At 38.9% G+C, this 24632-nt stretch overlaps 2 protein-coding genes across 8 annotated transcripts; one reads left to right on the top strand and one right to left on the bottom strand.

Moving 5' to 3' along the window:
- The first annotated feature begins 3245 nt into the window (after positions 1–3245).
- Positions 3246–16306, top strand: LOC126984053 (kinesin-associated protein 3-like). 5 transcript variants are annotated; one of them, XM_050837431.1, is made up of 17 exons: positions 3246–3370; positions 4464–4581; positions 5356–5518; positions 6398–6577; positions 6709–6845; positions 7401–7577; positions 7718–7906; positions 8114–8276; positions 8501–8601; positions 8923–9144; positions 9589–9754; positions 10374–10499; positions 10862–11046; positions 11292–11484; positions 11617–11704; positions 12900–12969; positions 15272–16306. In XM_050837431.1, exons 1-17 carry the CDS (start codon positions 3309–3311, stop codon positions 15275–15277), a joined length of 2346 nt encoding a protein of 781 aa, XP_050693388.1. In that variant the 5' UTR covers positions 3246–3308; the 3' UTR covers positions 15278–16306. The 5 variants fall into 5 exon arrangements, 4 of the variants coding, with proteins under 4 accessions (XP_050693388.1, XP_050693390.1, XP_050693391.1 ...); XM_050837433.1 differs by having other exon boundaries at positions 6425–6577; XR_007736375.1 differs by lacking the exon at positions 12900–12969 and having other exon boundaries at positions 11617–11766.
- LOC126984054 (uncharacterized) lies at positions 12470–24063 on the bottom strand. Of its 3 annotated transcripts, XM_050837436.1 has the most exons (12): positions 23904–24063; positions 22496–22647; positions 21795–21868; positions 20444–20867; positions 20123–20249; positions 19757–19869; positions 18894–19295; positions 18567–18600; positions 18112–18260; positions 17661–17938; positions 16058–16153; positions 12470–12967 (listed from the first exon to the last, which is right to left on the bottom strand). In XM_050837436.1, exons 2-9 carry the CDS (start codon positions 22638–22640, stop codon positions 18116–18118), a joined length of 1464 nt encoding a protein of 487 aa, XP_050693393.1. In that variant the 5' UTR covers positions 22641–22647; positions 23904–24063; the 3' UTR covers positions 12470–12967; positions 16058–16153; positions 17661–17938; positions 18112–18115. The 3 variants fall into 3 exon arrangements, with proteins under 3 accessions (XP_050693393.1, XP_050693392.1, XP_050693394.1); XM_050837435.1 differs by lacking the exon at positions 12470–12967 and having other exon boundaries at positions 15301–16153; XM_050837437.1 differs by lacking the exons at positions 12470–12967; positions 23904–24063 and having other exon boundaries at positions 15301–16153; positions 22492–22635.
- Between the last annotated feature and the right edge of the window lie 569 nt (positions 24064–24632).

The raw sequence follows: 24632 nt of genomic DNA on the forward strand, positions 1-24632 counted from the left end.
ATCTTTTGACCTAATAAATGTGTTGGAGGATTAAAAAATTCATAGCCTACTGTCAAACGTTTTGGGTTCTCGTTATGCCTATTTTCAAAGTTTGCAGTGGTTAGGTTAGAGGTTAGCTAGAGGTTAGTTTTAGTTAGGTTAGAGATAGTTTGAGAGGTTAGTTAGAGGTTAGCTTTAGTTAGGTTAGAGATAGTTTGTGAGGTTAGTTTTAGTTAGGTTAGAGATAGTTTGAGAGGTTAGTTAGAGGTTAGCTTTAGTTAGGTTAGAGATAGTTTCAGAGGTTAGTTAGTGGTTAGTTTTAGTTAGGTTAGAGATAGTTTGAGAGGTTAGTTAGAGGTTAGTTTTAGTTACGTTAGAGATAGTTTGTGAAGTTAGTTAGAGGTTAGCTTTAGTTAGGTTACAGATAGTTTGTGAGGTTAGTTAGTGGTTAGTTTTAGTTAGGTTAGAGATAGTTTGAGAGGTTAGTTAGGGGTTAGTTTTAGTTAGGTTAGAGATAGTTTGAGAGGTTAGTTAGAGGTTAGCTTTAGTTAGGTTAGAGATAGTTTGAGAGGTTAGTTAGAGGTTAGCTTTAGTTAGGTTAGAGATAGTTTGTGAGGTTAGTTAGAGGTTAGTTTTAGTTAGGTTAGAGATAGTTTGAGAGGTTAGTTAGAGGTTAGCTTTAGTTAGGTTAGAGATAGTTTGAGAGGTTAGTTAGAGGTTAGTTTTAGTTAGGTTAGAGATAGTTTGAGAGGTTAGTTAGAGGTTAGTTTTAGTTAGGTTAGAGATAGTTTGAGAGGTTAGTTAGAGGTTAGTTTTAGGTAGGTTAGAGATAGTTTGAGAGGTTAGTTAGAGGTTAGTTTTAGTTAGGTTAGAGATAGTTTGAGAGGTTAGTTAGAGGTTAGTTTTAGTTAAGTTAGAGATAGTTTGTGAGGTTAGTTAGAGGTTAGCTTTAGTTAGGTTAGAGATAGTTTGCGAGGTTAGTTAGAGGTTAGTTTTAGTTAAGTTAGAGATAGTTTGTGAGGTTAGTTAGAGGTTAGTTTTAGTTAGGTTAGAGATAGTTTGAGAGGTTAGTTAGAGGTTAGTTTTAGTTAAGTTAGAGATAGTTTGAGAGGTTAGTTAGAGGTTAGCTTTAGTTAGGTTAGAGATAGTTTGTGAGGTTAGTTAGAGGTTAGTTTTAGTTAGGTTAGAGATAGTTTGAGAGGTTAGTTAGTGGTTATTTTTAGTAAAGTTAGAGATAGTTTGAGGTTAGTTAGAGGTTAGCTTTAGTTAGGTTAGAGATAGTTTGTGAGGTTAGTTAGAGGTTAGTTTTAGTTAGGTTAGAGATAGTTTGAGAGGTTAGTTAGAGGTTAGCTTTAGTTAGGTTAGAGATAGTTTGTGAGGTTAGTTAGAGGTTAGTTTTAGTTAGGTTAGAGATAGTTTGAGAGGTTAGTTAGAGGTTAGCTTTACTTAGGTTAGAGATAGTTTCAGAGGTTAGTTAGTGGTTAGCTTTAGTTAGGTTAGAGATAGTTTGAGAGGTTAATTAGAGGTTAGCTTTAGTTAGGTTAGAGATAGTTTGTGAGGTTAGTTAGAGGTTAGATTTAGTTAGGAGAGATAGTTTGAGAGGTTAGTTAGAGGTTAGTTTTAGTTACGTTTGAGATAGTTTGTGAGGTTAGTTAGAGGTTAGTTTTAGTTACGTTAGAGATAGTTTGTGAGGTTAGTTAGAGGTTAGATTTAGTTAGGAGAGATAGTTTGAGAGGTTAGCTAGAAATTAGTTTTATTTAGTTATAGTTTGCGAGGCTAGTTAGAGGTTAGTTTCAGTTACGTTAGAGATAGTTTGAAAGGTTAGTTAGTTCAGAGGTTAGTTAGAGGTTAGTTTCAGTTAGTTAGAGATAGTTTGCGAGGTTAGTTGGAGGTTAATTTTAGTTAAGTTATAGCTCGAAAGGTTATATATAGTTAGATCAGAGGTTAGGAGAGGCCAGTTTTAGTTAGGTTAGAGATAATTTGAGAGGTTAATTAGTTCGGAGGTTAGTTAGAGGTTAGTTTTAGTTAGGTTAGTTTGTTAGTTAGATGTTAGTTTGCCTCAGGATATTTTTTTTTTTTTCATCTCTTCTTAATATTGGTGCAGAATGTTTGTATAAAACGATCACTTTAGGCATAAACTCACTCATGAAAACATCGACAACTCCTCCGAGACGTTTTTCAAATAAATTATAACGTTATGAGGCTCCGGAACGTTTGATACTGTAGGCCTATTCTTAAGTTTGACAGTTCGAATTTGGCGGCGTCTTAAGTTAACGAGCTGCTACTGGTGCAAATGATTATAGGTTTTCCAGTCTCATGCTAACACTCCTTCAATCAAACAACTAAATATACTGCAATTGAGAGAAAAACATAGGAAATTACTACAAATGAGTGACGAGCCGTGAAATAATCAATACTCAGGATGCTATTAAATTACCTTGCTGAAAATGCTAGATATATGGGCGTCTTGCTAGTATTTCTTGACCTTAAACAATTAAAACAGATTACAAATGAAAGAAAAAACATAGAAAATTACCACATATAAGCGACTGTTAGCCTGATATACCCAATACTCAGATGCTAAATAACCTTGAAATGCTAGAAACAGTTGTCTTGCTAATATTCCTTAAGCTTAGATAGTGAAAAAAGATTGTGATTGAAGGAAAACATCGGAAATTCCTACAAATGAGTGACTTGAACCCTGAAATAACCAATACTCAGATGCTAAATAACCTTGAAATCCTAGAAACAGTTGTCTTGCTAATATTCCTTAAGCTTAAATAGTGAAAAAAAGATTATGATTAAAGGAAAACATCGGAAATTCCTACAAATGAGTGACTTGAACCCTGAAATAACCAATACTCAGATGCTAATTAAATAACCTTGAAATGCTAGAAACAGTTGTCTTGCTAATATTCCTTAAGCTTAGATAGTGAAAAAAGATTGTGATTGAAGGAAAACATCAGAAATTCCTACAAATGAGTGACTTGAACCCTGAAATAACCAATACTCAGATGCTAAATAACCTTGAAGTGCTAGTTAAAGGCGTCTTGCTAATATTCCTTAAGCTTAAATAGTGAAAAAAAGATTATGATTAAAGGAAAACATCGGAAATTCCTACAAATGAGTGACTTGAACCCTAAAATAACCAATACGCTAAATAACCTTGAAATGCTAGATAGAGGTGTCTTACTAATATTCCTTAAGCTTAAATAGTAAAAACATGTTGAAATTGAAAGGAAAACATAAAAAATTACTACAAATGAGTGACTAGAAACCTAAAATAACCAATAATAAAAAAAGCTAAATTAAAACCCCGCTAAGCCTCAATGACAACAAACCAACATGGCGAAGTGAAGATGCAGGCGGAGGACGCGAGATACCTCAAGAAGTAAGTGTTTTCCCGCGCTCCTGTGGCCCTCTGTGTCTCTTCCAGCTGGGGAATTAATCATGAATCTTTGCTACGTATTTCAGAGCCGCCGCAGTGCCAGGGGATCAGGAGGAAGGGTAAAAAAAGGGGTTGAATTTGGTGGTGTATTTTGGTTGTGTTTATGACAGAAGGAATGTGGGCGTGAAATTTTCCTTTTGTTTTCGGGTTTCCTCTTGATTACTCTTATGTGTAGGCCGTTTTGCCTCTTGATTGGCTTGTTTTCTCTTGTTTACTCTTATGTACAGGCAAATTTTCCTCTTGCATCGACTTTTCACTCTTAAGAGTGAAAAGTCGATGCAAGAGGTAAATTCGACCATATAAAAGAAGAAACAATTGTTTCTTCTTTTATATGGTTGAATTTTCCTCTTGTTTCGGGTTTCCTTTTGATTACTCATGTGTAGGCCGTTTTTCCTCTTGTTTACTCTTTTGTATGGGCAAATTTTCCTCTTGCATCCTCTGTCACCCCTGCTTATTAAGTTCTCCAAATTTCATTTACACAAAATTTGAGAAAGTAAAGCAATATGGCAGTGTACTGTATGTGCAAAGAGTACACATCATGATTATAGCACAAAGGTGTTGTCCACAGTGAGACATGCACGCTTCGGGAACAGTGCCAAATTTTCCTCTTCCTCTTGGTTTATGATTAATTGGTTCAGGGTTGAGTAGCCTGTATTATTTGTGTTTGACATTTGTGGTGCTTGTTGTAATCATGTAGGGCAAGGGAAGATGGTAAGGTCATGTACACACTCATGGGGTGATCCTAGGCAATAGGACTGTGCTGTTCTGAGATGTAGTCCTAAATTTCTCTTAATTTCTTCTAACCCTTTCCCACCCCAACACACCTGAAAAAATCTCTACTATTTTAAAATGGTTAAGTTACCATTTAGGGATACTAGGTTGCTATTCTGATTATTAGGTCACTTTAGGCAAGTATAGTTTGTTTGATTTTCATGTGATGCTATTAGTATCTAACATTAGCACTCTTGAAAAGATGTTCAAGTTTCATGAGTACAGAAGTAGACATGCTGTACTGAGAGCCCTTGTCTCCTTTCAGGAAGGTGAAGGTGGGGTCACTGGACGTGCACCCCACCGAAAAGGCACTGGTGGTCAACTATGAGTTGGAGGCGACCATCCTTGGCCAGCTGGGTGATGCCATGCTGGGGGACAAGAAGGTCAGTCTTGCTTATTTTTCCCCTTTGTTGAATAAAGGAAACGTTTCAAGAATATAATAGTGTATATAATATGTGTGTAAAGAAAAACTTATGCCAAAAAGGAATGATCATATGTGGTTCCAGCAGTATGTTATGTGTTGGTGTAGAATATCAGCAAAAGCTATTGACTATTATTAATAGAGTTATTTCTATATAGTTTAGAATGAAGGTACATAGAGCAGGTATGAGAAGTAGAGGAAAGGGGAAGTTAAAGTCAAATGGACAAAAATGTAGATGAATTATATAATCATCATATATAAAATGGTCATTATTATGATGATTACAGAAAGACAAAAGGGATACAGGGATGTAGTGTGTGTGTGTGTGTGTGTGTGTGTGTGTGTGTGTGTGTGTGTGTTTGCCTAGTTGCCTAGTTGTGAAATACAGGAAAAGAACCATACTAGGCTCGTGCTGTCCCGTCTCCATAACACTTATTATCCAGTTTGGCTTTAAATTCATGAATCATTTTTGCACACACAGTCTCCTCGTCAAGTCCATTCCATGTTGTTGTGCTTCTGTATGGAAAACTACTTCTTGACGTCTCTCCTACAGTCGCTCTTCTTCAGTTTCTTACTTGTATTTACCTAGTTGTAGTTTTACAGGGCCTGGGCTTACGCTCGTGTGGTCCCGCCTCCGTATCTATAATTATCCAACTTTTCCTTGTGTGTGTGTGTGTGTGTGTGTGCTGGTGAACAGTGCATGAGTGTAAAATTACAGATGATTGCATTTACACAGGAATGTCAGAAGATCATCCGGTTGAAGAGTCTGGACAGCAACACAGACGTGGCGGTGCTGGCCAAGGAGGTGGTGGACAAGTGCAAGCTAATCCACCCGTCCAAGCTGGGGGAAGTGCAGCACCTCATTGGCTACCTCCTGTCTCGGAAAGAGGCCGGGAAAGGTGAGACATTCAGTGTTATTGTTTTTCTTCTTCTTTTCTTGATTCATGTCTGCATAATAATAAGAAAATATCTTTAGAAAGGTTGTGTTACTAATGTCACTAATGAAAAGTAGACAGGTATGTAATTTTGAGTGCACTGATTCATTGGTGGCTCTTTAAGTGGCAATCACTACTAGTGTCATTTGGTTACTGCTGTGAGGGAGTCAATAGATGGAGAGATAATCACTAACCACTTAATAGCCCTTTTCAGTTACCCACTTTTGTTATGTATAGTACAATAAATAATGGTAAGTGTATAATACAAGTGACAATTACATCTTTGACCCATCACTTTTCAACATATGTATGGGCTAGATGTTAGGCAGAGTTGTGGGCCCAAATCATCGTGGAGCAGCTAATGGTAATGCCAGGCAGCCAGGGTCACCAATCTTATTTTTGCTGATGCTGCAATAATACTCTATTGAGTCACCACGAGTTTGGGTGGTGATGGCCCTTGATTTTGAAACTTCATGTCTCCTAGACCAAGACCAAGGTGCAAGTGACTTATTGCATGAAAAAGTACAGTCTGCTCATGCATGTGGTGAGGACCTCGAGATCTAGGTCTTATGACACACTCACCAGGTTCGCGGGTTGTATCTATAAGAGCCAATCCTGTGTGTAGGAAGGCAAGGAGACACTGACAAAACTCATGGCTAAATGTAGTCAATGGATCCTACTGGGAGATATATACTTGAAATGAGAAGGGAACCAGCATGGAAACTTCCTCGGGGGACCTCCAGGAATGGTGTCGTAGTGTGGTTGAGGCAATGCGTTCTCCTGGCGTATGCTGCCGCTGATTGATTGACTGCTAATAAATGAACGTGCATTAATTTGCTCCAGATGGCAATGTTTCCCTGGACCACCCAGACCCTGGTGAGGCACAGGAGCAGGCTAACCTCAATGAGCTGGACTCCTACATGGAGATGCTGTATGAGGAGATGCCAGACAAAGTGCGCGGTGCTTCCCTCATCCTGCAGCTGGCCAGGAACCCCGACTACCTGGAGGAGCTGTGTCAGAATGGTGAGTACTATCTCATTGTATGAGTGTGTGTGTGTGTGTGGGGAGGGGGGGTGCACTTGTGTGAGTGGGTGTGTGCATGTGTGTTTGCAAATGTCTAGCAGCTGATTCTGAGTTTGGGATACTGTTGACAGAGACGGTACTGGGAGCTTTGGCGCGAGTACTGCGTGAAGACTGGAAGAAGAGTCTTGACCTCAGCTACAACATTGTCTACATATTCTTCTGCTTCTCAGTGTTTTCAAACTTCCATACTGTCATTTCTCACTTCAAAGTAAGTAGTTAATCCTCTCAGTTTGTGGGTGTTATCTCTAGTAGCAGCCCAACCCAACACCTGCTAAAGCTAATAAGGTCAGATGTAAATCCTGGATTAGCATGGAATAAAAGGCAGTACAAAAATTTATAACCTTGTCTTTGACTTCAACTTGCATTATCTTGGTTATTTTTAGTGTAATTGAGCTTTTTTTCAATGCAGTTATAATCCAATAATATTCTGCTGTCCAGTGATAAAAAAAACAAGTAAGTATTATGCAACATAAGTGAGCTTTAGAGAAAAGACTGAAATCTGTATGTGGAGAGTACAGATTCTATGATGAGTGAGATACAGGCTGCTTTAAGCCACTGTTTAATTAACGACGAATTACCAAAGTAGCCGAGGGTCTAATTGCATGTTAAAAATAGACAGAGTATAGTCTTTGAAAGTTAGTAGAGAGACAAATTCCCAGCACTCCTTATAGGGGGCACATGGATGATGCTTCATACATTTGTTTTTTTATGCTCATAGATGACCATTACAATTTCCCTTTTGTGTAAAAAATAACATTTACAGATTGGTTCCCTCTGCATGGACATTATTGATGGGGAGCTGCAACGCACAGACCAGTACAGGGAGCAGCTCACCAAAAGGAAGAAGGGCGGGGAGCTGGGCACAGACCCTGCCAAGCTGCAGCAGGACTATGAACGTAACCTCAAGAAATATCAAGCAGTCATTGAGAAGCAGGACCAGGTGAGTGTGGGTGCGGTGAATAGCTCACCTCCTGCTTCTTGGAATTGGCAGAGGATCAGTAGATACTTGCTTGGTTGAAAGGTATCATGGATGTCATTGATAATTCACATCACCTTAACAGCTTGCCTTCATTCTCTCAGGTGCTGCGAGTATGCACGTACCTTCTCCTCAACATTGCCGAGGATGTGCGTGTGGAGGAGAAGATGCGGCGTAAGAATATTGTTGGTCTGTTAGTGCGCATGCAGGAGAGAGAATCCCCTGACCTTCTCCTGCTGGTGGTCTCCTTCCTAAAGAAGCTCTCCTGCTACATGGAAAACAAGGATGATATGGTAAAGGACTAGGCAGGGTGATAGAGTTGACAGACAAGCCTTTACCATAATATAATAGTCTCATTGTATGCTAGGCAGGAGATATGAGGTTACTGATGATGAACCTACCTATTTAAAGTACAGTGTAGATGGTTGCAGTCATCACCACGGCACAACAGTTGAGCTTACATATATGCATGCCATTGAATATCCATCTTTCCATGACAGGCTGACCTCAACATTGTGGAGAAGGTGAGTCGTCTGGTGTCCACAGACAACAGTGACCTCCTCAATGTCACCATCCGGCTGCTGCTAAACCTGTCTTTTGATGCTGGGCTGAGAGCGAAAATGATCAAGGTTGGCCTTTTGCCAAAGCTTGTGTCTCATATGTGTAAGTATTAAAGTGTTTTTGAAAGTATCTCTCATTGTGATTACTATGGGATGGATTTATCCTCTATGTATGGTTTAAGGTCAAGTAAATCTACCTTTGGTTTGTAGATTTTTTTTATTGCTTACGTAATTTTTAGTATATCCATCATCATATTAACAGTGAATATTAAAGCTATTTATGTGGAGTGCCGTGCTATCTGTTCACCAAGTTCCTTCTTCCCACAGCAGAGGACCGGCACCAGCAGGCAGTGTTGGCCGTCCTCTATCACCTGAGTGTGGATGACAAGTGCAAGTCCATGTTCACCTACACTGACTGCATCCCAACGGTGAGGGGTTGACCTGTCTGCTCCTGTTTTATTTTTGACAGTGAATTCATTCTAGAGTGTAATAATACACTTGTAAATGCAAGGCTCTGTAGGAAATCAAGCTATGGACTGTGTGATCATCATTTCTAAGAAAACTTAGTTAATGATGATTAAGAAGGGAGTCCTAGTCATCATTATCTTCATCTTCTTGTTATTGTTAGTTTGGAGGGATTTATGGAAGAAAGTAATGTTGCAGGGCTTGCATTTTACTATTTCTTGATGCCAAAAGGCCCAAAACCACAATGGTATGCTGATCTCTAATGTGGATTGTATTATTTACAGATTATGAAATTGTTATTGAGCACCCCTGAGCCTATGGTGCCTCTGGAGCTGATGGCATTAGCAGTAAATCTTTCCGCCAACAAGCGCAATGCCCAGCTGATCTGTGAGGGTGCGGGGCTGAAGCTGTTGATGAAGCGAGCGCTGAAGTACCGTGACCCACTTCTCATGAAGATGATCCGCAACATTGCTCAGCACGAGGGACCCACCAGGGCTCTGTTCACTGTATGTTGCTCTGTCCTCTCATGTTCAGTGTGCTGGCATGGTGCTTGATTGTTAGCCAACTGCGAGAAATTCATCATTCATATATTTTTTTATTTTTTTATTATCTCTTATCCTTCAAACTCAGCATTTCTATTGTTCATGTAAGTCCATGGATTAAATGATAGTCAGTGTTTTCACTAAGAAACTTGTATTTCAGTATTTAAGACAATTACCTAATTAACATATCAGATTGAATTATATTGTCCAGTATGTCTGGCCAGTCACACCTTGCAGAACAGGTGACTGTAATAATAAGTCATTGTCGTGAATTGTGTGTGAACAGGGCGGCAGGTTGAGGGAAGACCCACCTTTGATGTTTCCAGCTGACTATGGAATCAGATGATATACAGGAAACAGGAAACAGAAAACAGAGTACAAGAAATCTCAACAAAATCATTTTTTCAGGAGTTTGTTGGGGATCTGTGTGAGGTTGTGAGTGGCGGTGGGAGCGATGAGTTTGTCCTGGAGTGTGTTGGGGTGCTGGGTAACCTTTCTCTACCTGACCTTGACTACTGCCAGCTGCTCACCAAACACAACCTCATAGACTGGATCAAAGATAGTATGCAGCCAGGTGAGGAGTCAGCCAAGTTTTAGAAGACTTTGTTGTAATAGGCTGCTGGCAGAGTCATAAAGCCTGCCTACAGATTTTCACATGCATATTGGTGAGGCTTTCCACATGTGGGGTGGTAGGCATTTATTCCCTTTCTTGCTAATTATGATAACAATTCCAAACTAGGTAGTCTTCCCATTCTGGCACATGTGGAAAACTGATATTAGTACTCTTCTTTTATTATTATTAACCAGTATGTTATGAGAAACAAGGACATTTGTAAATATGTTATGGCAGATATGTTATTTACTTGAGATAATTTTTGTACTTCATTACCTGAGTCTACTTTTATCATGGGTATTGTAGGTGCTATTGGTACCTATTGGAATCATCAGGTACCTTCAATCTTTCTCCCAACTTTCTATTTCTTGCAATGCACAGTGGTGGCTAGATTTGAGGGAGATGAATTAGCATGATCATTACCTGCATCTACTTTTATCATAGGTATTGTGGGTGTTATTCGTAGTTATTTGAATCAACTGGTATCTTCATTCCCTTTCCCAATTTTCCATTTCTCGCAATACACATTGGTGCCCAAATTTGAGAGATGAATTAACATGACCGTATTCTTGGACAACAGACGCAGTGGAGGACGACTTGGCCCTGGAGGTGGTGGTGCTGCTGGGAACGGTGGCGGGAGACCAGGCGGCGGCTCAGCTCATCGTGAACACAGGGATCCTCCACGCCCTCGTCAACCTCCTAAATGGTATGTGTGAGAGACAGTGGATCTTTTAATAATCCCAATGGTCCCACTGTCCAAAAGGCTCTGAAGTAACTTGGCTGTTTGATGTCGGGCAAAGTATCATCACTAGTCACACATCCTGAAAAAAAATTGCAGTGTAAGTATAAGGGTAGCCATAAGACATAGTTCACTCTAATATAGGCAACTTATTGCTTTGTACACCATTATGATTTACATTTTTATTAACTGTCACACCATTAAAATTTGTATATATTTTTTTTTGAGGCTCTAATACTAATTTTTCTTCTCCACTTTTACTTATGACTGTTTGTAAGTTATTCTCCTCCATTCCCAGAGGCTCCTCATTAACCTGAGTCCTCTTACAGCCAAACAGGAGGATGACGAGATGGTGCTGCAGATAGTTTACGTCTTTTACCAGCTCACCCGACACGAGGCGACGAGGCCTCAGGTCATCTCCACCACTGAGGTCCCTGCTTACCTCATTGACCTCATGCACGATAAAAATACAGAGGTTCGCAGGGTTTGTGACACCACGCTGGACATTATTGCTGTAAGTTCTCTATTGACTTTAAAGAGAAGGCTTAAGATTAAGTTTTATTTTCCAGCAACTAAGCAACATTCTTCATACTCTCAATACCTAGTACTCATGTTTTAAATTAGAGATCTTTTTTTCTTACCATGACAGAAGTACCTCTGATAATTTCTAGGAACGAATAGAAGGGAGGAAAATTTGAAGTGACTTCTTAAATTATGATGATTATTTGTTCTCTTCTCACCACTGTATTGTTCACTCAGGAACACGATAATGAGTGGGCGGTTAGGATCCAGTGCCACAAATTTCGATGGTATAACAGTCAGTGGCTTGACATGGTGGAGGAGGCTGAGAACATTGACACCATGGGAGGAGAGGAAATGGCAGGTGGAGAAGGGCTGGGCCACTCCTACCTCCATCACTCTGATGTCTTGGACCACCAGGGGATTTACTCAGGTTTGGCCCTTATCTGTTTTGTTTGCTTTGACTCATCTACTTTGTGGGCCTTATTCTTTAATCTGCCGAGATTACAGTTTTTATTTCTAAGTTGTCCTTGGACAAGGCCCTTTAGCTTGGAACTAATTTCAGATGGTCTGTCCTCCCCTGAAAGTGAGGAATACCCTGGCATCAATGGTCACAGTGAAGGCTCCCGTCCCTCCTCTAATTATACCAACAGGTAAGGACACCCAGATCAGTGGCGTCCAACTGTTTGAAGGAAAGGTGAATACAAAGATCCATGTACGGTTCAAGCTATTTTTTCTAAATTTAAAACAATTCTTTAGAATCCTAATGTAATTCGTAGAAATAACAGAGGTTGAGTTTTCCTGCATGTAGGTTTTAAGGTTTACATATTTTTGTAGATTTCTAAACCAAATTTATATTTTACCTTTAATATGGAATGATTATTAATTGCTATTACCATGGGTGCTTTTGCTGCATGGATAAATAAACAGCAGTGCAACAAAACCTTGTTGAAACCTTGCCATCTTGGACTTGCTGTTATTTGCATTAAAACAAGTAAATGCAGTATCAGATTAATTGATGATGGGTAAGAAGAGCTTTGTCAGGGTGTTTGAAGATTTAGGAATTTTACATTTATTTTCTAATAACTTTTGGTCCACCATCACTTGCTGTGGCAGGTATGAAAGCCTTTCATGCTCCTATCCTTATGGCTAGCTTTGCCAAGCTTTGATTTCATTCTGTCTCAGAACTGTAAAAGCATTTGTCTGGATGACTCAATAGAAAAAAAAACCATTTTATCATTGTCTGCTGGCTAATTATTTATTGTAGAGTTTCTCCTGCCGTTTGTCTACTGCGGTTATTTGCATTCCCTTGTGTGGTGGAGCTTAGGCCTTGAAAGAGGTAGACTTCAGTCACCAAGATTGAACATCCCTTTAAGTAATCTTTTTAGGGTAGAATTTTTTTGTTACATGTCCTCATGTTTTGCTTTTTTTATTTTATTTTTTCTACATTGTAGGAGCAGCCATCTTCAAAAGCTAATTGCAGATAACTCAGTAAACACAACAAGGTTTTGCTGCACACCCTAAATGACACACCATCCAATCTTTGCAACTATTTTTCTTACATTTTTTACCTGCCATGCTGCTTTTTAAATATTCTATGATGGATGAAACTGCCTCACATTTTAAGTAATCAAGGTTTTGCCCCAAGCCAAGGTCATCTCCAGTAGCCACAAGCTTTTTAGTGTGTGGTACATGTTTCTACAGTGATTGATAGAAAACATGGCACCACATACTGCTAGGGAAGGAAGGCCAGATTCAGTAGTCATTTGTCTGAATCTTGGTCTTACCTTAACAACTTTCACTGTGGGCTGAGGAGGGGTGGCTTGTAGCACTGGTTTCTCCTACTAGTGAGGTGATGGGTTTGAGGGAGAGGCAGAGGCGAGGCCAGAGTAGCGCCATAAGTGTTGACTCCGTGTCTGTGAGTAGATAGACTCATAATGCACATAAATTACAATGTGGGTGACTAACCAGGCCCCTGCACATGCACTATTGCCATTATTTAAATCACTGTGGCAATTTTTCTACCAGTTTTAGCATTAGTGCTATGCTCATCTCTGCTGCAACTACTTGTACAGTAGACTCTCTATTAATATGAGATAGACACCAAAGAAAATTGCATTAAATGGATTTTGTGCCAATTGGAGGTGTTATTTCAAAGGGATTCATCAATTTGGGACTGGTGGGACTTTTTTGTGTTTGGTGTCACCTCAAGGGTGAAATTCAAGAGACACAAGAATTATTGCTATAATGCTGTTCCTGCAAGCAGAAAACTGCAAAAGTAGCTGAAAGAGAACATCAGTCAGTGTTTAGATGCTTCCTTCTTGAAAGAATTCATGTCACAGAATGGAGATGACACAGACAGAGCAAGGCTGTTCCAGAGTTTACAGCAATTCTGATTTGTTTGAGTGACTGGCCTTACTGCCACATGGAGTGTTTTTGTTATGCCTGTTATACCATTGCATTATATGGAGGGGAACCATGTTATATAGAAAACATGTCCTAAATTTAGGTCTTGTGTTAAGGATATCCTTAAAAAGAAATGCACTAAATGGAGGGTCTGCTGTATAATGCCACCTTAACTTTCTGACACTGATGACTATGAATCACTCATCAAATATTTACTTTTGGTTTTATTAGACAATGCTATAAATTATATTTTTACTTTTTTCATTGACAGGGAACTTTAGATTGATTGCTTTATTTTGTTTTTATGCAGCCTTTTCATGACTAACATTACTTATTGTGGGGTCTGATTACATGACGACCAGAGGGGTGGCTCAGGTAACATAACTGCGAGAGGGTTATGTTGTCAGAATCCTCTTATATGTGCACAGCATGTTGTCATAATCCTTTTATCATTTCACCATGGTCTGATCACACACTGGACATGCAATCACCAGCCAGTATTATCCTAGAATAAGCATGGAGCTCACGTGAGGAATCTTTGAGTGTAGCAGGAACCTCACATTGCACCCACACACATCCTGGAGGCAGGACACAACCCCTGATTGACACCCGGCATCCATTCACTGCTGAGTGGACAGGGGGCAAAGATTAAAGGAGACTGCCATCCATCTCCATTGCATCCGGGAATCAAACCCGGGACCTATTGGCTGTGAGGCGAGCATACTAACCACTGCACTATGGAACATGTGTGTGTCCTCTGTATACAGGAAGTCCCCGTTATTCATTGTTTCACTCTCATTGGCAAGATATTGAGGAAGTAAGGTAAAAAACTACCTTTACTTTTTGAAGCAGTGGCATCTACTTTTCAGATTTTTGTCTTATTAGACATTCTTTTGTAATTTTGCATCTTGGTTGATATCCAAACACCCAAAGCTAAAAACCAACAATTTTTTATCACTTAAGTTGGAAATAATTTGGAGTAAAAATGGCAAGTGTGCTGTTGACACCAGCCATCATCATTATCCCACCCACCAACTATTGATGTTCCATTGTGATGAATGCACCACAGGTGGAGAAGGTTCACCTTCTACCTAATTATTCTGATGTCCTTATCACTCACTTGCAAAGTGACTGGATAATAATATTAGAGCAACTGCTGTTAAATTATAAATGGATGTGGGAGTCATGACTGCTAAGTGATTTATGCCAGTGTTTGTTATTTATCTTAACAACCACAATACATAGCAATTTCTGCAATAAATTTGCTCTGGCAATTTCGTAGCTACAGTGAAAAAAACATCATACTTTACCTGGAAGAGAATAGCCCATGTCTGAAATAGACCACTCAGATCTACTAAAGTCTTAATGAAACCCTATTGTATTGTATTCTCAAGCAGGCAACAGTGTTTTATTTTCTGGTCTATTAACAACAAATAATGGGGACCCTCTGTATTAGAACAAACAAAGCTGATTGTGGTACATCCTCATGCTAAAGATAGACATACAGCTGCTACACTTGATGTTTACTTTTGACATGTACCATTTGTCAACTTAAACTATTGTAGTAACTATTTAATACTGTGCCCCAGCCTACAAGCTCCTCCAGTGAATCAACCTTTCATCATATCATTTCTTCACCACCACCACCACTTTCCTGCTAATACTCAAGCTCTCCAATAACAGTTTTGGCTTTACTACATTGACAAATAATTAATGTAACTATTAATATTCTTAAAATGCACTGAACTAATTGTTTTACTTAAAATTAATGATGACACCTTCTCTAGTCACCAGCTGCTCTTTTCTTCCTACAGATTTAGTGCTGACCTTGAGCAGTTTGCAGATGAGCTGCTGAAAAAGGCTGGTGTATAATATTTCCAGGCTGAAATATTTAAACCTTTACCACAAGCCTGTGCAATCTAGTCATATTAGGTGTAATATAACATTCCAGGACTGAAAGTCTATCACTTAATTAAGCCTTATGTGCATCGCATATTCACTGCTTTAATTAATTTAAGGTCATAAATATGTCAGTCATACATGCAATATTATCTGACTAACAAGATCTGAGAATTTTCCCGGATTTCATTTCAGCCCCAACATAGGCATATGCATCTATACAAGATGTACTGAAAATCACACCCAAAGCACAAAAAAACTAAAGTGTATGTGTACACATGACAAAACTTAAAATTCAATAGAAATTATATTGGTTAATCAGTTTTCTACTAATGTAGTGTTGTTCACGTAAGGCTGTGCAGCTATCGTCAAGACAATTATTTGTTCTTTTCATTGGCAGCTAAATAAACGTACAAAAAATCTCACTTCTGGGTGATAAATGAGTAACATGCACAAAACCTAGTTAGTGCAGGAATCATGTGCCATAAGATATAGAAAATTCTCTCCTTTGAAGGACTAACCTTCTCATAATATTCATCTGCTAAGTTACTGTGTTGATATAACTACCTGGTAATCATGCCTTTTAATTTGGGATGTTAAGGGTGCACGTGCTGATGTGTGGGGCATTAAATTTGTAACAGTTTGGAAAATGTAAGTTCAAATTATTAGGTCACCATTGGCATACTGATTCTACCACCTACCTTCCATGTATGAAGTTTCCTATCCATGTATGGTTTCCTACATCAGACTGTCGAGACAGGCTTCTGACAACAGTTCCTCAGATGTGACACTCAAATCTGTAAAATGCCAAGTGTATCATAACCAGAAAAAGATGTAAAGTTTATATGTTTCTGAGACTGTCTGGTTTTGAAGAGGTCAGTAACATCAAAATCAGGAAACTACTGAGATGTATAAGCATGTACCATTTCAGAATAAACAAGATAATAAGCTTATGTTTTTATCTGGTGCTGCTGATGTGCAGGTTTAGCACACATGTCTGCCATTCTTTGCATGTTGTACATTTTTTGGAACAACTAACGAGATGAGTACAAACAGGCTGCTCTTTTGATATTCCAACAATATAAGAAGTGGCTCTTTATAGAGAATAATGTGTGTAATTTAGTAGACCTCTTTTTGTCACATTGCTGATGCTAAAAGAAAGTAACAAAGATACTTCAATCCATTTTTTTTTATAGGCCTATAAGGAGTAACATGCAATTTCCATAAAATTAATCTGATATGAAATTACTTAAGTCTGCCACTGAAGATTTCCATATTCTTTATTATCTCAGGTGACCACAGAAAATGCAAAGCTGAAACAAATCATAACTTAGTTGCTGTATTTAAATCCCACCATTTTCTCTTTTTCACATTTGTATCTTTACAGGACTGAATGAAGTTCAAAATGTCCTGTACTGTCTGTGTTCAGTGCTTATGCTAAGTTAAACCGAGTTAAAACTGTAATGATGATAATTTGCCATAAATCTTTTAAATCTATTATTTATGTCGAAGTGACAAGCAGATCATTTAAATCCCAAAAAAGGCATCTGGAGTGCTCTTATAATGTTGAAGCCATGACAAAAAGTTAAGGAAGCCTCTGTATGTAAAGGGAACATTGTGTAATGGCTTGAGACACAGATAAGGACAATGAAGGCCTCACTTGACAGCTCATGTCTCAAAGACCCAGGTTTGAATCCCCGGTGAGGGAAAAGATATATTCCCAAGTAGATCATTTCTCATGTGGTTCGTGAGGTGGCAGTTCCCCCTGTGACAGCTGACAAGTTGTGGCATATTGAAAAATCACAAATAATATGCATAAGTTGCTTAGAAAACAGAACACAATGAATTATGAAGTGTAGAAAAAATATTATTACTTATGCAATTACTTTTTAGAGTCCAAATGAGTGGATACATATATGCACATGCATGGCCCACCTGACAACTAGAAAAACACCATAACACAGTATCAGCAACACATGGAATATCAATGTTGCCACTGCACAGGTGAGCATTCCTACATATGCCTCTCATTCTCACAATTATAACCTTATTCCTGTTAGGACTATTACCCAGAAGAGACTAGTCATAACAACTCTATCCTCTTACTGCCACGACAAGTAGTTACCCTATTCCAGGTATTATATGTGTTCCCCGTACACCATGAATAGGGTGTACGGGGAACATATGTAAATAAGAAAACTTCAATGTACGTGATGATGATGATGATGATGTACGTTGCTGCAGATTCATGTGAAAGCTGACAACCTCAACCACTTTAAGCTACAGACCAACTCAATGTCTTACCTAGGGAGTGGTTACCTCCTCTTCGCTGAGGTGCATGAGTAACTGGTGTGGTGGCCAACTCCTGCAAACTTCACTCACCCTTCCCTTCCACTTGTCGTTCCTCTTGTTAGGACGATGGAGCTAATCGTAGTATTATCAACAGTTTTATTTATTGTTATTGTTTTTACAGTATTTTCGTTTTCTTTCCCCAGCAATATTTTGGGGATAGACTATGTATATTCAATCATGGTGTCGCTTGTTGTTGTTGCTTGTCACCATCCCTCTACATTTTGCATTATCTGAAGAAAACAAAACAAAGCTAAGCATATTTCAAAATATCTCTATACTGTTATCTGCACATTGTTTGAACCCTCCCCTCCCTGCACTCTCAAGACAAAAAAATACAACTTTGAAATGCTAAGACTGAACAAAAGTAATGCTTGAAATAATTGTGTCAGAATTGAAGCTTTACCTGTTTATACTTTTAAGGGTGCTGGATGATTTCTGGAGCTGATGAAGATGGAATTCCAGCCTCCTGCATGAATGGCACTGATGCCCCTCCTAAACACCTCACACGGCTCCTTCACGGCTTCTATGTGACCCAGACCAAGCTGACCGTACCTGTGAAGACATACACGGTACATGTATGCCTGAATAAATGTATATAAAGTTTTAATGTATCTAAATGTTTTTAAATCTGAAAGTATTCAAGGCACGAAGATAATTAGCATTTTCTTCGACACTATTTTGGGGAATAGAAATTTTATATTTTATTGGTACAGAATATTGGGGATAAAAAAATTACTTTTTCTGAACATTTTGCCAAAATACTTACAGGTTGCATCTGGTCACAATTGTCTGGGAGGCTTGTGTCTGGGAGTTAAATGGAAGTACATGAGACAAAGTAAACCAGAATATTTTACTTACCTATTCATTCCAACTGACCACACGCTGCCATCCTCTGCAAAATCATTAAAATATATAAGTTTGGTTTTACGATTGGTGTTTTGATTTTTTATCAATTATCACAACAATGAATGTGACTGCAGAAAATATGAAGTACTTAATAACAAAAATCTTAAAATTAAAGAAAAACAAAGAAATCAAGCTTTGAATATGGGAATTTAGAATGCAATTTGTTCTTAGTCTGCAAGTGGCATATTACTGCACTATAATACCATTTGGAGTCACAGCTGATGACTTATAATTTGAGAAGCTGACAAACAGAGCTGATGATGAGATGAGACAACTTACGCAACATGAACAAGGTGTGTCGGTCTCCACATTGGATATCATGTATATTCACATTTTCTCTCCAAAAATCTAGCAACCGTGGCAATGCTTGAACATTGATAGCTTCCTGACTTTTTTCTGGATTTATTCGTTCATCTGGTACTCTTTTACTATTTCCTTTCTGTTCTTTATTTTCCTCATCTTTGTACACAACTTCTTTGTCTTGACTTTTATCGCCCATGTGATGACTTTGGTCTGAATTTCCCGGTGAATAGCCATGACTGAATGAGCTGCTCTTTGGACACTGGCAGGAGTGCTCAAAAAAATGGAAGAGGGGATGGCTGCTCTCAGACTTGTAAGGAAAACCAAGCTGTCCAGTTTCATTCCAGCCCCACACATACAGGTCTCCACTTTCGCTTAGAGCTGCAACAGAACAATAAAAATCAATACTTCACTCTTCATTTCTGGAAACGTCTTTTCTTTACTGCCATTCCTTCCTTACCCCTATTTTCCATTCCAAAGTGTGGTGGCCAATCAAAAAAATGAGAAAATAGTACATACATAGTTGTCAAAGATAGAAACTATTAGTTGTATGGTAAACCTGAATGTTACTGGAGGGAAGTGTATCAGATTGCAAACGACATGAGCTGTGTGGGGGGCAATGGAGGGATAACACTGACAGTGAGTGGAATGGCTGACATTTTACAGGGATTAAAGGGACATGATAAGCACAAGAGGATGGCCTCCCTGTAAAAAGTGTTGCAGGATTTTGGAACACTTTGTAGGATGGGGAAGTGAAGGAAGACTGATAGAATGGCAGAATACAATACAGAGTTTCATTTTTTACATAGTAGAAAAGTCAGTGCTCCAAGACTAGTGGTTACCTGCACAATGCCAGGCCCCACAGGTGATAGTGGTGATACAGACCCCTTGCAGACTCTCCACAGGTACTGGCTTTTCTGCATGACACAGTTCACCAATCCCAAGTTGTCCACGCCTGCAAGCAACTTTTTTTTCAAATGGCACCCTAAATTTACTATATAAGTACATACAGTTATTCTACCAACAACCAATCCAATGAGTTGAAGATTAGAATCTGACAATCAATACCCATAAAACATATGCAGGCAAAAGTTTAAGAACAAAATTTCACAATCAACATCTGAATATATAAACTGGATACTAATTACTAAAGATTACATTATTTGTAATAGAAGGCCTCTTGCAACTGCACCAAAACAATGACTCACATTCCGTTTCCCCAAGTTATGACGTCTCCAGCAGCAGTCAGTGCCATGCAGTGTTCTTTCCCAACAGCCACATCACTCACTTTCATCCTCAAAGGCACAGAAATATTCCCCCAGTACATCACTCCATCTGTAGTTGCAAAGGAAAGAAGCATATTAAAGGAACCATGCTTACACTTCTTCCTTATTTTCTTTCAACAGTGAATCTTATCAAAAACAAAGGTAAGATTTCTACATTTTTTACATGACTTCCATTAAGTGGAAGATTTGGATGAGATGTACATAAACATATCATGGTAACATAATTCAATGTTGTTTTTTTACCTGTATCTAGAGCCAGAAGTAAATTGTCTTCAATGGCAACTTTGGAGAACCTGATCTCCGTGTTTTCAATGTCACAAGAAGCTTTATCTTTTCCCTCTGCAGAATGTTCAACCTTGAGCTTTTTATTTGCACCTTCTTGATCTTTACACTTCTCCTTTCTACACACTTCATTACAAGAATTAATTTGCTCCTTTGTACACTTTGTATTCTCATATACTACTTCACTTAATTTAGGCTCCATAATGTCTGAATCTGTACTTTTCTTTTCTTTGTCATTTGTGTGGTTTTCATCTTCCAATTTATTTTCATCAAGTCTTCTACCTAAGTGTAGCTTTTGAAAGTGTAAAGTTCTCCATTCTTTTCTCCAGACCAACACAGAGCCATTATCACTGATTGCAGCAAGACGGTTCTCACAAGCATAGATCTGTAAAAATGGTTTTCATTTACATCACGAAAGACTACCATGGCAGGATATATATGATTACAACCACTTAGCATCTAGGAAGTCTGGCTCTTTGATTTTTTTCTTTAAAAACTGGCACTTCAGAGCTGCATTATGGAAAACAGGTAGTCCTTGAGTTACGACGTATGTGACTTACGACCACTTGTACTTATGACAAGGCCAATAATATTAGTAATACTTGGTTAAGGAATGAGTTGACATTTCCAATATCCTGCCGTGGGTAGAGAAACTGTTTGTCTACACAGCTTTTACACACCTCCTACACCCCTCCCCCTCAGCCCAATGCTGTTCTCACGCGCTGGCCTTATCCTGGCAATATTTCATTCAACTACAATGGAGATGCCCTGTTTAAAGGATTACTCAAATGCTGCTTGAAGTAGTTGTGTAGCATCTTCTTCAGTGTTATTAATCAGAAATTAATCTTTACCCACAAGATCCTTGCCATAAAATGGGTGAAGGCTGTATTTGAAAAGTTCTCATCACAAACGATATCAAATGGTAATCCTAAGAATTGTATAAATGTAAGGACTCGTGATGCTGCCAACGATTATCTACCCACTGAAAATTATCAATGCAATAAGTGAGCAGTTCTCGTTAGATTTCAAATTCAATGATAGCAAAAAGACAAGGACTATGCTGCATATAAAAGATTATATTAATATCTAATTCTTTCACTGAATGGCTTAATGATCAAGGGATGCTGAGACCAGTTATCATGTGAACCGACTGGTGTGAAATATACAACTTCTGTTTGACAAAGACTCTCAATGAACACATCATCGTTTATTATGGGCTGCCATCAATACCACACACATTTTGCAGCCTATTAATGTGGTAGTATTTGAGCCTTCTGAAAAGAGGGTGAATTTGAATACTACATCATACTACCTTCCAACTTGACTTTATATGCATTCCTTCTTGACAACTTTCAGCATCATGTCCTGTCCATCGCCAACCAGAATCTGAAAAAAAAAATATATATCCTGTAAGAATAAGCATCAATATGGGCATAACAAAATATGTTCAATGAGCATTCAAGGAGGCAACCAGTGCCGGTGAGGCAAGTGAGCTACTGAAGGTAGATCAGTAAATCAGTTACAATTGCCTCATGTCACTCAGGCATTCATTTTAGGCTCTAGTTTATTATCTGATAACTAAAAGTAAAAAGAAATAGTACCCCTCTATGCAAAGTTGAACAATGACAATGCCTTCATCAACCCTGTCCAACCCCATAAGGTAAAATAAACGCATTAAATGAAGAAGAAGATTCCTGTGTAATACATACTCAGGGCTTTCCCGAGTTATCCCTGGTGAAAGCATTTACAGGGCCTCGACCCAGGCCCAACATTAGGTCTGACATAATGTGTGGGGAAATTAAGATTGGGTGCAACCACCTGCCTATGGAACAGCTTAGACAATAAAAACGTCCAATCCAAAAACTTACAAGACTTTAGAGATAAATTTGACCAATTGCAACTTGGAAACAGGACCCCAAGAGTGTAGCTATATATCACTGTATATATCCTGTATATCATGAAGTATACACACACACACACACACACACACACGTTAAAATCTACAGCACCTGCCTGTCTTCCAAAGTATGTGACTGAAAGCAACACTGGCTGCTGTGATGCCAGTGGGGAGGCACACCGGTGATGGGCAACACAGGATGGACGGGCCAGCCGCCAGGATCTGCTGGGAGGTGTTCAGGCCACAGGCAAACACACTCATCTTGTGGCTGCAAAGACAGTTTTATAGATGGCAATAAAGTTCCCTGCTCCCAGCTCTGCACGAGGAACACTCATGCCAGCTTTACCATTCTTCTCTCTGTTTCCTTTTTGTCCCCATGCAGCTCCAACACCGTGCAAATCGCCCCATTGTCCTCCTCTAGCCTCCTAGCCCACTCCTCTCTGCCTATTATCGTCACTACCCTTGCTACTAACTCCGCTCTCTGCCTCTTATAGTTGCTGCATTCTTCTTCTTCTTTTGACTTGTAATACTTTGTATCGCTTCTTAGGTCCTCCTCCTCTCGTTCCTCCCTTCTTTTTATTCACACACCTTCCTTTTCAGTATTATGTAACTTTCTTAACTGAAATAAAGTCACTTATATTATTATTATTATTGCAACTCGATCTACTATAACCTGCCAAAGCTCCAATTAAGGAAATTACAGATGGTCTTAAACAGAGCAGCGAGATTAATCAAAGGAATTCCACCACGAGAGAGAATAACTCCTGTTTTGATAGAGCTCCACTGGTTGCCAATAAAAGCAAGGATAGTATTTAAGTTATGTGTTTTGACACACCAAGCTTTGATTACTGACCGTCCACCGTATTTGAGAGAATTATTACACGAAATACAACCAGGTGAAGGCATTAACACTCGCCGAGCCACTTCTGGAATCACACTTCATGAACCGCGGTACTCTTCAAATGTTGGATTGCGCGCTTACAGTTCTGCCGCCCCAAGACTGTACAATAAGCTCCCTTCTGACATTAGAAAGAACTAAAAACATTTCTGTTCTCTGACTGCTATAACATGGAAACATTGACAATTAACATGACATATAAGTTGTGATCAATATTGAAAATTTAATGAATTAAAATATGTGGGTCCTGCAGAGCGCTTCGGCGGAAGTGGGACCAGATAAATAAGAAACACAAGTAACAAATAAGTAAGTATATTCACTTATTCAGACATTTGTGCCCTTTTTTCTCAGCACTGTGCGAGGAACGCTTATGCCAGCTTTACCATTCTTCTTTCAGTTTCCTTTTTGTCCCCATACAGCCCCAACACCGTGCAGATCGCCCCGTTGTCCTCCTCTAGCCTCCTAGCCCACTCCTCTCTGCCTATTACCGTCACTACTCCTGCCACTAACTCCGCTCTCTGCCTCTCACAGTTGCTGCATTCTGCTATTAGGTGTTCCACTGTTTCTTTCTCCCCTGTCCTACAGCTACAGTTCTGGTTTCCCCCGTCCCTGTTCCTGCCGTTTACCTCCAGGGTTCCTGTTCTTGCTTTAAATAACAGCTTGCTCTCCCTGTCTCCTCCCCTGTGACAGCCTCCGGAGCCTCGTCGTCGCGTGTTTACAAAAAGTTTACGAGAAGGAACTTTTACGAGGTCGTCTTTGCAACGGCACTGAAAAAAGTTGCTGATTGATTGATTGATAGTTTATTGTTGCAGGTAAACAACAAGGGAGAAGGGAGAAACATGCCATCCCAACCCCCAGGCAGGGCAGAATGTGATTATACAACTGTGTAGTTAGCACCATGAAACTAAAAATGTTTCTGTTAATGTTAAAATTTAGGACATCATTATCACCTCTGTATTATATTAATGAAAGGATCAGTTAATATGATACTAAAAAAAATTACTTGTTACTGTTATTATTAAGATTGATGACGTTAATATCCACTCCCCTCGCTCTCCACTTCGACACCGGCATTTCGATAAGTTTCTACCTTTCCTTCTCAGATAAGAAATGATTATAAATAATACTTGATGGATATAAACAATGATATTTCACTGTCTATAATAATCCGAGCTGAGGTTTTCTCGGTGCCAAGTCTAGCCTTTTAGAACGTTAATTTACCCAATGCACTCGTATGAAATATCTTAACAATTATATTTTCAGCATTATATTTGAAAGGATACCATAATATGTGTAGGAATGATTGATTTATGTAGAAAACTATAAAGATAATGTACTGAGCGAGACGATCTGGC

The sequence above is a fragment of the Eriocheir sinensis genome, chromosome 55 (genome assembly GCF_024679095.1).
Source record: "Eriocheir sinensis breed Jianghai 21 chromosome 55, ASM2467909v1, whole genome shotgun sequence".
NCBI classification, from domain to species: Eukaryota; Metazoa; Arthropoda; class Malacostraca; order Decapoda; family Varunidae; genus Eriocheir; species Eriocheir sinensis.